The sequence below is a fragment of the Magnolia sinica genome, chromosome 17 (genome assembly GCF_029962835.1).
Source record: "Magnolia sinica isolate HGM2019 chromosome 17, MsV1, whole genome shotgun sequence".
Classification (NCBI taxonomy): domain Eukaryota; kingdom Viridiplantae; phylum Streptophyta; class Magnoliopsida; order Magnoliales; family Magnoliaceae; genus Magnolia; species Magnolia sinica.
In genome coordinates, this window is record NC_080589.1 from 15056838 (window position 1) to 15068426 (window position 11589).

At 38.7% G+C, this 11589-nt stretch overlaps 1 protein-coding gene across 8 annotated transcripts; it reads left to right on the forward strand.

Moving 5' to 3' along the window:
* The first annotated feature begins 570 nt into the window (after nucleotides 1-570).
* On the forward strand, nucleotides 571-11360 carry LOC131231327 (uncharacterized). 8 transcript variants are annotated; one of them, XR_009164295.1, is made up of 9 exons: nucleotides 4080-4230; nucleotides 4324-4395; nucleotides 4502-4578; nucleotides 4823-5662; nucleotides 6118-6189; nucleotides 9190-9400; nucleotides 9993-10650; nucleotides 10873-10959; nucleotides 11071-11360. XR_009164295.1 is itself a non-coding variant. In XM_058227489.1 (7 exons), the coding sequence occupies exons 4-7, from the start codon at nucleotides 5668-5670 to the stop codon at nucleotides 9554-9556; spliced, it is 603 nt and encodes a 200-aa protein (XP_058083472.1). In that variant the 5' UTR covers nucleotides 4080-4230; nucleotides 4324-4421; nucleotides 4502-4600; nucleotides 4823-5667; the 3' UTR covers nucleotides 9557-9741. The 8 variants fall into 8 exon arrangements, 6 of the variants coding, with proteins under 6 accessions (XP_058083473.1, XP_058083472.1, XP_058083471.1 ...); XM_058227489.1 differs by lacking the exons at nucleotides 9993-10650; nucleotides 10873-10959; nucleotides 11071-11360 and adding an exon at nucleotides 9084-9147 and having other exon boundaries at nucleotides 4324-4421; nucleotides 4502-4600; nucleotides 4823-5819; nucleotides 9242-9741; XM_058227488.1 differs by lacking the exons at nucleotides 9993-10650; nucleotides 10873-10959; nucleotides 11071-11360 and adding an exon at nucleotides 9084-9147 and having other exon boundaries at nucleotides 4324-4421; nucleotides 4823-5819; nucleotides 9242-9741.
* The last annotated feature ends 229 nt before the right edge of the window (nucleotides 11361-11589 follow it).

Sequence of the window (11589 nt, forward strand, 5' to 3'; positions counted from 1 at the left end):
TTGTTTTTCTTAAGCCTGTAGGTTTTAATGTGATGCCCAGGCTTTCCACAGTTGTAGCAATTTTTCTTTTTCTTGAATTGATTGTTCGCATTCTTCTTTTTGAGCCTGCATTCATTTGCATAATGTCCAGGTTTGCCACAGTTATGACATTTGCCATTTTTCTTATTGTTTTCTGGACTTGATTCCACAAGATTTGCTTTTGAATCTATCTCATTTCCATTTTCTTTTTGGTCCCTGATTCTATTGGCCTCCTATATTTGTATATGTACTATAGTGGTTTTCAAAGAAACACTGTTCTTCTTATGTTTTATTTTATTCTTATATTCTTTCCAAGAGGGCAGTAATTTTTCTATTAACGCTCCTGACAAAAACACTTCATCCAACTTAATTCATTCCGTCGATAGTTCGTGAACTAGATTTTGAAAATCATGAATTTGATTAGTAACAGGTTTATCGTTTGTCATTTCATGATGAAAGAAATTAGCAATTGCATGTTTCTTAGCACCTGCATCTTCCAATATGTACTTCTTTTCTAAAGCAGTTCATATGTCACTACAAGAAATACCCTTATTAGGGGTGTTTATATCATAGGCGGCCACAACAAATGCCACTATAGATGGAAATCAGGGGCGTTTTTTTGTGGCCGCCCGTGTAGGATGAAGCCACCGCCGCACATTCCAAATAATAAAACAAAAAAACCTAAAATATATTTTACCCCCAAATCGCCCGCCCGAATTCCAAATGGCGCTTCTTCTCCCGCACGCCTCTTCTCTCCAAAAACCTTCTCCCCTCTTTCTATTCCTCCTCGGGTACACCTCTTCTCTCCAAAAGAATTTTGCTGCTGCTTATTTGGTTAATTAGCAGTCCCTTTATCATCTCTCCCTCTCGTCTCCTGCTTCCCCCATCTTTGATTTGGAACTTTCCATCTCCCATCTCCAAATCTCATTCTCTCTCTTATTTCTCTTCCTTTCTTCTCATTCTCAAGGTTCTTAGATCAGATCTACAGCTCTAGGGCTAGGTTTTGGGAGGAAGGAGGGAAAAGGGAAAAAAAAATCCCTAACCCTAATCAACGGAGCAGCTGCATCCCTGTAACCCCAAATCGAAGCCGCACTATCTTTATTGGTTCTCCCTCTACGCCGTCACCACTGCCGACCTCGCCTAAATCGTTGGCTGAAACCACAACTGCAAGATTTGGCTGCCGTGCGAGAGAGGCTGACGAAAAGGAAGACTGCCACCAATGACAGTGCCTAAGCTTCCTCTAATGCCATTCTCTCTGGCGAAGAGAGTTTTTCCCAATAGCCGAGCAATCTGATGTGGTTTTCCCCTTTAGGATTCCGTATGGAGAGATATACTTTCGCTATCATGTCGGATTCCAACGACATACGCGAATTAGGAGGCCACTGCTTTCGGCCATGGCTGTCGACGACACTAATAGGGTTGTCTATTGTCTCAATGTCGGCTCTAGTGGGTGGCAGCACTACCGGGATCAAGCTACCATGGTTGTAACTGATAGGTATGATGGATTTCGATAATATCTCTATGCTTGATACACAGGTTCGATGATTCTGATCGCGGGATTCTGGTAATCCTTTAATCCCAATCTCAATACAGACTCTCAATGGCGATAGACATCGCTGTTGTGGCTGGATGCCGGAATCGGATGCAGAAACACCCCCAATGGCCAAATCTGAGTCCAAGGTCGCACAGATCCATCCTAAGTGTTCCTGATTGGTATGATTGTCCAGACCCTAATGGGATTGAAATCCCCAATTTCTTTCGGATCTGGGGATTTGAAATCCCTAATGGGCTATTTGGAATTTGGGTTTTGGGATCCAAAACTCCCCAATCGTAACTGGATTTGGGATTCCAATCCGAAATCCCCAATAGTCAATTTTTGGGGATGGAAAACCCTAATGGCTGATATGGGAATCGCAATCCCTAATCTATGATTCTGAATTTGGGATTAAAATCCCTAATTGATTTCTATTTGGGAATTAAAGATTCCTAATCACTTATTTGGGAATCCGAAAATCCCTGATTGATTTGAGATTCAAAATCCCAATGACCTGATTGGAGATTCGAAATTACAATTACTGGATTTGAGACTCCATACCTAATGCACAGTGGCTTTGATACCAACTGTAAGATCTGAATGTGGAATAGCCGTAAGACCCTGCTGTGCATTGGATATGGAGATCAAGAATATTGAATACATGGTGTACCTAATTGAGACCGTGATGGGGCTGAAACTTTTGTCGGTGGTGTTGGATCAGGGACCCAGCCCTGTTTTATAATACTGAGGGCAGATGAGTTTGAAACCCATCAAAACTCTTCTTCCTATGGCTCCACACGAATTTGACAATCCTAGTTCCTCTAGAATACTGTGTATATCACGGTTGTAGCACTCCACCCCTTACACGAATTTCTGAATGTATCACAACATAGTGGGGCCCACTGGTATGTCCGATCACATTATCCAACCCTTAGGACAATCCAAACCATTGATCAATAAGGCCCACCTTATAGAATTCTTACATCATTAAAGGCAAATATGGGTCGTCCCCTGGTGGTTGGTGGACCAAGGATAACTCTTTGTATAGGGCTTCCCATATCTGGAAAGGGATTCTCCGTCTTAAATCGTCAGTGATTAACAATATAGATTTCGCGGTGGGAAATGGAACGAGAGTTAGATTCTGGGAAGATAAATGGATGGGAGATTGCACCTTGCGTGAAAGATTTCCTGATATTTACCGGATTACTGTGGAAAAAGACAGTATGATTGCTAGCTTCTTCTCCCATACAGCTACTGGAGGGGTTTGGGAAGTTGCTTGTTTCAGGAATTTGCATGATAGGGAGATGGATGACTATGTGCAGCTGCTTCATTGCCTATCTAATGTGAACTTGGACCAGTCTACCTCCGATTCTATTATCTGGAATCGAGATAAGTCTGGCATCTTTTCGGTTAAATCGTTCTACTCTGTTCTCGCTTCCAATTATTCCTCGTGAGCAATGGTATGCCCTTTCATTTGGAAATATGATGCTCCCCCAAAAATCATCTGTTTTGGATGGCTGGCAGCTATGAACCGGATCCTAACGATCGATAATCTCAGGAAGAGAGGGATGCAATTGGTAAACATCTGTCTCTGTTGTATGCAAAGCGAGGAGACTATCGACCACCTATTGGTACGCTGTCCCTTTATCACCCAAATTTGGTGGGATCTCCTCTTGCTTTAACGTCAGCGGTTGTCTCCCTAATTCTGTTCCGGCTTTGCTAGCAGCGTGGCAAGGCACTAAGTTGGGTAAAGTTAAAACTTGCATCTGGAGAATGGCGATTCTTGCTACCTGGTGGGCGGTTTGGAAAGAAAGGAACGAAAGATGCTTTAACAATTCTCAGTCTTCAGCTAAATCAGTGGGATCTTATTCTAAAAAGTTGATTATTGAATGGGTGGTGAATGTTTTGGGCCTTAAAGATTATAATCTTGCTTTTTTGGGTTTTTAGGTTGCTCGGTTCTGCCATCTCAGCAGGCCTTTTTTGTTTGTTTCCTTTTTCCCTTTAATACAATCGTTACTTTTTTTTAAAAAAAAAAAGAGGGAGAGAGAAAACAGCCTAAATTGGAGTAAAAAAAAGAAAGAAAAAAGATCAGATCTACAGCTACAGATCGAGTAGGCCCGGTAACCTACGGACGTGGTCATCAACAGTGAAGAGAATAGAAGAAATCCGAGAAGGCACTTGAAGGTACTCTCTCTTTCTCTCTATTTTTTCTCTTTTGATGGCCAGAAATTGGGCAGCATCCATGGCAGCGGCAGGCATGTCCGCCGCTGTCCATGGCCCCCTACATGTTTGAAGAAGTGCTTCAACCATGATTGGTAAACAAATAGGCCCTCACACCTAAAGCAAATATGCTGGCTTGACCTGGGGCACCCTCCTTCGATTAACTATTTCAAGAATGAGACTTGCATAGTGCACCCCACATGACGAACAACCCCGAACTTGCACGTGTCCTGCAATCTTGGTCTCTTCTACCCAATTGGTGATTGGACAGAACATTGGAATCACTTTTTTTTTTCCATCTCTTCTAACCCTATTGGTGATTGAACAGAACATCTGAATCACTTTTGTTTGATTGCACAATGCTTCTCCCTTCCTATCTGATTACACAGCAAACATCATTATGCATGGAGGATTGAGATCCCTGATGAGATCGGCAACTGCGTCTTGCTGAAATCTCTGTAATCTCTCTCATTTACTTGCATTCTGAAGTTATGGGACTGAGAATGTAATGGAGGATTTAACTGAAATCTGTGTTGGTTTGTTTTTTGTAGGGATTTATCCGGTAACTTGCTATATGGAGATATTCCGTTCTCAACATCTAGGCTCAAACAGCTTGAGGAATTGTTAGTATCATGTCTGCTTTTATTTGGTAGATTGGTCATTTTCATGAATCTTGCTTGCCCCTTTGTAAGGGATAGATTGGTCATTTGTGGTGATGTTACTATGCAGGACATTGAAGAACAATCAGTTAACAGGGCCTATCCCTTCAACCCTTTCACAGATGCCAAATCTCAAAACTCTGTAAGGTTGCTGTCACTTGTATTTGAGGTGCTTGTTCTATTTTGTGGTTTATGCTTTCTACTATCTACTTGAAAACATTGAATTGTTTTTTTTTTTTTTCCTTCTCATTTTGGTTTTCTCAGTTATACATTTGCATTGGGGGTTTGTCTGATAGAACATACCTGAACTACAATTGTTTGTTTCCAGTGGTGTGGATTTGTGTGTACAAAGTGATTTTAATGGGTCCCTTGTTGTTTAAATTTTTTTTAGGGATCTTGCTCAGAATCAGCTCACTGGTGACATTCCGAGGCTGATTTACTGGAATGAAGTATTGCAGTATCTGCGAGTACTTCCTGCAGTCTGTGTACTCCATGTAAATCACAATTTATAAGTCTATCTCAAATTAGTTCTAGTTCATCTAGTAATTTGGTATGTTTTGGAGTCGCCCATTATTGTGACCACACTATGGGTTGTGTTATGTAATGTGATGGCCACTTTGATTCTTGTTATGTAAGATGGACATTAGATAAACAATAGTTGTTAGCCAAATCAGGCTATTGTTTCCTCAATAACTGCTTCCATGTAATGTAATTGCATCCATTGCATACACTGGATGTTTTGTTTCTTCATCTAGTGGCATTATGTCATCCAATGTAACACTATTCCAATGAAAAACAGCCGTTATTTTGTGCGCCTGATGTTTTCTGTTTTCTCAATTTACCCATTTTTTTGCTTTCACATGGCCTTTACCGTTATGCAACTGTAACACCAGTCAGCTTTTCTGTGGTCACAATTCCATTTTCTCAACCTTGCTATGTTAATTTTTTTCCCTGCGAAATGATGAATGATGCTGTTTTCTGTAGTGGGTTGTGGGGGAATTTGCTGACGGGAACATTGTCTCCTGATATGTGCCAATTGACTGGCCTATGGTACTTGTAAGTGGATACTAATGGAACCTGCATCAATGGTTGTCTGGGAATTTATATTTGAGATTTTGTTCATACCCTTGTTTGAACCATCTCTACCGGTGTTGTTGCAGTGAGTGAGGGGCAATAACATCTCAGGAACCATACTGGATAACATTGGGAATTGTACAAGCTACGAAATCCTGTAAGATGGCTGGCATTCCTTTTGGTGTGGGTGTTGTTCTTGTTCTTTCTTCAATTGTTTATGGTCTATTGACTGTTATGACTTCCAGGCATATTTCTTACAATCAAATCACTGGAGAGATTCCTTACAAAATTGGTTTCCTGCAAGTAGCTACATTGTATGTTTCCATCTCTCAAAAGCTCTGTTGTATCTCTTCTTTCATCTGCAAATAACTATTCGTTTCATCTACTAATCAACCAACCAGAATCATTCAGCTACTGATATTTTCGAACTCTTCTAGTTAAACTGCTTGCTGTAGTATACTCCACTGAATCTCTATTGCAGCTGATAATCTGCAACTTTTTTTCTTTTATTTTTTTGCATCCAGTTGTCATCCATTCTTGTTGCATTTAATTAGGTTGTTTTTCTTGATAATGTTGTGCTGACCCTTCTGATAAAAAACTTGCTATTATTAGGTCTCTTCAGGGAAATAGGCTTACTGGGAAGATTCCAGAAGTGATAGGACTCATGCAAGCTCTTGCTGTTTTGTAAGTTTTGTACTGTCTTCACAAATTCTTTTCATTTTTTTTTTCAAAATTTCTTTTCTTCCTAAATAACTGCATGCATCTTTTATTGTGCTGTGAAGAAAACATTCCAGCGGGTGCCACTTTTGTATTTGTATTAACCTTCAATGTCGGCTTTCCATTAAACTATCATCATTATCTTAAGCTTTCATGTGGCAATTTGGGTTGTGCTTTAAATGGTTGGCAGAAGTCCTATGATATATCTACTGACCATACCACACGCTCTCTCATTTACCTGGCATTGGAATTGGCCATGGGAGAGGTGCATGCCCATGACACTGACAGCGTTATAGATTGAGCTGGGCACTAGGGCTGCAGTCAAGACAGACCTGACCCAACCGGACTTAAAGCCTGAACACTAATGACATGGACTCTGCTGAGCATGACCACTAATGGGAATATCAGATTTTTAGATCCCTCCCAAGACAGAAGAACAACGGGCCAATGAACCCACCTACGCTCAGGAGATTCGACGGTTTGGACCTCATTCAACAAAAGGTTTCAGGAATCAAAGTATAAATCCATTATACAAGTCTGATTTTTGGGATACCACCTATATACATTTGAATTCATAGCATGGATGGTTTAGTTTGAGTTTACCAAGTGCGAACCATGAAATGCATATGCAAGCATATGTTACCAAGTGCGAACCATGAAAAGCAATGCATTTTTCATTTCCTGTACATTAAGCTGATAGCCTGATATCCAATGGGCTTGAGGCAGCCCCTTTGTGTTAGGTACTTGACATGTGCCTCCTTGGTTGCACCTGCATTGTTAATAATTTTTAGGATAACCCAGATAATAGAAAGTAACAAGGTGATTTTCACTTTAGCATATGAATATCTGGAAATCAAGTCAGTTGGAGTCACATAAATCCAACACTTGACTTTCTTGTGCAATATCTGGAAATCAAGTCAGTTGGAGCCACATAAATCCGGCCTAAAGAGTTGGGGCTAATACATCTTGACTAACTGTGACTGAGTGAAGTATGCTTTGAACTCCCATAATCACAGTAATTTTATTTTTTTCCTGTATATTGGTGACCTTAAGGGATTGTTTGGACTTTTTATGGTTAACATGCAAATTCTTCGAGCAAAACTGAAAGTTCTGGATGTCTCATATGGAAGAGGGACAGGTAAGCCTGTTAATTGTGCCCATTATGATAGTTTATCACTTGTTTTCTCTTTCAATGCAGCAACATCCTAGTATACCTGTTACATACCTATTAAAATTTCAAAGCATTCTTCCATCCATAATCTTCTTTCAAACTTTAGAATGACACATGCTGGAAATGAACCGATTGTTATAACCCTATGCCAGGTAATACAGCTCTCATATATCATCAGGGTAAATTTTTGGCACTCTCAGAAGTTGATAAGCCTTGTAAGTCTTCTTGTGATTGACCCTATTATTATTCCTAGAGTGCTACTTTTCTTTCAAACCTTCTTTCTTTCTTTCTTTTTTTTTTGCTTTTTGGTTTTTTAGAAGTACAAAAATGTTGTGTAAGCTTTTCTGTTTACTTGATTCTAACCACTGTTAATTGGCCTGGGCACTGAGGGGTCCCAGATGTGTGTTTGTGTTTCTAGTCCTTTGCAGCATGCTCCCATTCTTCAATCTTGATCATTAGTGGGAAGACTTTGCTTTTTCACTCAGTTACCTTTGGCATCTTTTTTTATCTTGCCAGAGTCGAGATCTGTTTGTTGTGTGTCTGTGATTTGAATTTAACACTTTAACTGATTTACTCTACTCATCATTTTCAAAAGTTATGTTCACCATAATCTAATGAGAAAATTTAAACATTTCAGCACAGCAAGTATGATGTTTTATACACATTCTCCTGAATTCAAGAGCATATCAAATAACTCACTACTTCAATAGAATTGCAAAAGAAAACTTATCCAAAATAGCTACCTAAGACTGTATTTACCACCCTATAAACCCAAAACAATTTCAAACTTTTCAAAAATCCACTTCTTGATTTGACTTAAGGGCCTCTTTGGCTTCTAGGAAATGAGAATAGGATTTAGCAAATTCACAAGGCCTTTGGATATTGCAAGGAGAGAGATTTTATAGCTTTTATGAGTTTCTCTTTTTGCTGATTTGAAAATTAATAAATTTTGAATTTGACAAACCTATGGATTTCAGGAATTTAGTATTTTCCCAAATCTGTTATATATGGTTGTCAATCAACAGATTTTTTCTCACTCACCATTTTTGAAGGGGCCAGTAGAATCTTTCCTCATCACATATATTTTAATGAGAGATGCTCCTCTGCTTTCATAGCACTTATAAGTTATATTGCTCGTTGTTGCCTTTAATTAATTGATCTAGACTGTCCATTAGGTCAAGCACACATTCTTGGGCTAACAAGCCAATATCAAATTGATCTGATCATCTTAACCATCTTATCAATGGTCCTGTTAAAACTGGTTGCATAAAAATTGGTCTAATACATAATTTGGTCCATCTATTTGATGGTTCCCATCATGGATTGCTTATAATTCTTTTGTGGGGCAATTCTAACCATCCAATTAATGGGTTAGAAAAAGGATGTCTATAAGTAAGAAGGCAAACTTAGCATGGATTTGATCATCAGATCGGTCTGATTTTTTCACGGTAAATCTTTAATGTGTTATGTACTTAAATGGATAGTTTACATCCAACTGTAATTAATTACCTGATGCTACTAGGAGAGCATTGGAGCAGTTCTCTACTTTATTATACTTTTTAAATATGTGGACAATCAAATTATCAACTTGCATGGTTCTCATGCATGAATCATGATGATCATCACTATAACCTTGTCCCATCTATTTGATGTTGGCTTTCTGACAATTATCATGGTTGGTGGGCAAAAGTTTGACAACAAGCAAACCAGCGCTACATGAGATCAGCACTTTTATGTGGACTGGGGACAGGCTGGTGCAATTGCTACAAGATGAGTTTTCAATTGCCTTTTTATAGATATCATTATGAATGGATTTCATGTTTACACTACAAGAAACCTATGTATCAGCGGCGCACTATCACAGGCGGCCACAACAAACCGCCAGTGTACATGTATAATCAGCGGCGTTTGGTGTGTAGTACCCACCTGTTGGAAGCTGACTTCATGGACAGAGAGTCTGAGCAATGTCATAAAAAATGTCGCTTGTGCAACAGTTTAATTGAATTGGTAAAATTCTCCACAAACTTCTTTTCATCATTCTTGGTTCTTTTTGTTATGCAATTTCTTTTGTCAAGGCAAAGATTCTTAGGCTTCAAGCTTGCCTCCATTCTCTTGTTGTTGAAGAAATTCCTTGTAAGGACTTACTCTCACTCTAGGTTTTAGTTCATTTTCCTTTATAAGCTACGATGACCCATGTGACAAAAGAGCGCAAGCTTTGTTGTCCTTTGGGTTCTGATTTTTTAAGAGAACAGGTAATGTTCAGACAGTCTGCTAGTTCTTGAGATGATTATGCATGATTTTAATGTTTCATTAGCTAATTATTTGTTAGTTTAGATTACTACTAATTTATTTTTTATTTAAACTATGTGAATGTTCTTTTCTAATTTCCTTTGTCTTTGTAGTTTTCATTGTTAGGTCTTGCAACCTGTACCATGCATATACATGACTTCCAATATTTTAAGTGATGTACATTGCCTTTTTATTGTCTTGCTGACCTTGTGATGGAATCATGTAATTTTTTCCTTATCTGATATCAATGTGGGTTGCATTTTCCTTTTTGGGTGAATGGTTGATCTGATTCATTGGGATTTTGTTTCAGATCAAACTGAAGAAACCTTACTAGCAATAGGTGACAACACCTCAAATCATGGTATCAAAAGCTACCCCAACCTGTAATTTTATAGTGTTTGCGGGTACAGATGGAATAAATCCACTCAAGGATTTGAATATTTTTGACTCCTGTAAGTCTTCTTCTTCTTTTTCTTTTTCCTCGGCACGACTGCTTGATGATATTTTGTTTTCTTCCACTCAATTCTTTTGTTTTCTGGTATTGTACTGATGCCAGATTTGCTGAATGTGGACTCCTGGTAATTCTTTTCAAATGTTCATTTTTCTTTTTTAAATGCGTGTTCCGCCTGACGAGTGAACTGGCGTGATTTTCGAGCCTGTCTATTTATTAGTGTGGACCGCTTGATGCATGCTCTAATGCTCTCTGCAGGTTGGTGAATGCGGTCTCTTGAGTAGGTCTGCACTATTAATGAAATTCAGTAAAAATATAAATTTTTTTTTTTTTCCTCCTTGAATCAATTTGCTTTTGGAGATAAAATGAAATTGATATAAAATGCATCAAAAAGGAAGCATTGTCCAATTTGAATTTCTGATGCATAGGAGGAGAAACATATGAAGCTACTGCTGATTCTCTTTTCATTAGTTTTGGCGATCGGGCTGAAACTGCATATGGTGACAGTGGGATGAAGGTAGGTTCTTGAGTTGCATGCTATGATGCTTATGATGCAGTTTTATCCTTAAAGAAAAAGGGAAGAAAAATCTGTCCACACATTTATTAAAAAAATTCCATAGCTATTCTCCTCCATCTGCTAGTTACAGATATTTATTGGTTCCTTTTATTTTATTTCAAAATTTTTTTTTTGGTTATTTTATTTTGTTTTGTAAACTTTTGTCTCTGCATTGGTGACCAGATTGAAGGTGGAGCATTTGGGGTGAAACGTGGTAGCTCAGAGGGGGGCTTTGCTGCTTCATATGGGGATGGATATGGACTTCATTCTGTATGGCTGTTTTTGCAGAAAATATTTATGACTGAAAATTTAATTTTAGATAGTGTAACTTTGATTATGAGTGTACATAGTGTTTTAGTAGCTGACCTCTACGCATGGCAGGGTGCTGCTTACAAAGGTCCTCTATATGGCATGGGTTTTGGTTCTTGGGGTGCATTTGAGAAGTCTCGCCTCGAGCATCGCTGAAATCCGTTGCTTTTTTTTTTCCTCCTGCTTTTCCTTGTGTCTCAATTTGTAAATTTTTTGTCCATTATATAACCTTTCATTCTCAAGTTGCCTATAAATGGGGCTGGTTGTGAATGATTTACAGGTTGTGTGTTTGAATGCTAATTTAAGCCGATAAAGGTCTTCTGATCTAGAAGATTCAGCCTAGTAGAATTTTTAATTGTTTCTTTTCTTATCTTTTACATTGTAAATGATTCACCGGCGTTTGTTTAATCTCTTTGTTTAATCTCTTATCGGCACTTCTTACAACTTTTAGCGGCGTTTGTTACAAATTTTATCTGCGTTTCTCATAACTATTAGCGGCGTTTTAACAGCTTTTAACCGGCGTTTTGTAGTTTTACCGGCAGCCACAGAAGTGCCGGTAAAGGATAATAAGCGCTGGTAAAGGTCAACTTT

What these genes read in the sequence shown, in the direction of transcription:
- LOC131231327 (XM_058227490.1), top strand. Translation starts at nt 5,668, where the DNA reads ATGGCTGGCATTCCTTTTGGTGTGGGTGTTGTTCTTGTTCTTTCTTCA. An exon ending in ATGCAAGCTCTTGCTGTTTT is followed by an intron (nt 6,190 to 9,083) that starts GTAAGTTTTGTA and finishes GGTGGGCAAAAG; the next exon opens with TTTGACAACAAGCAAACCAG. An exon ending in TGTGGACTGGGGACAGGCTG is followed by an intron (nt 9,148 to 9,241) that starts GTGCAATTGCTA and finishes CCTATGTATCAG; the next exon opens with CGGCGCACTATCACAGGCGG.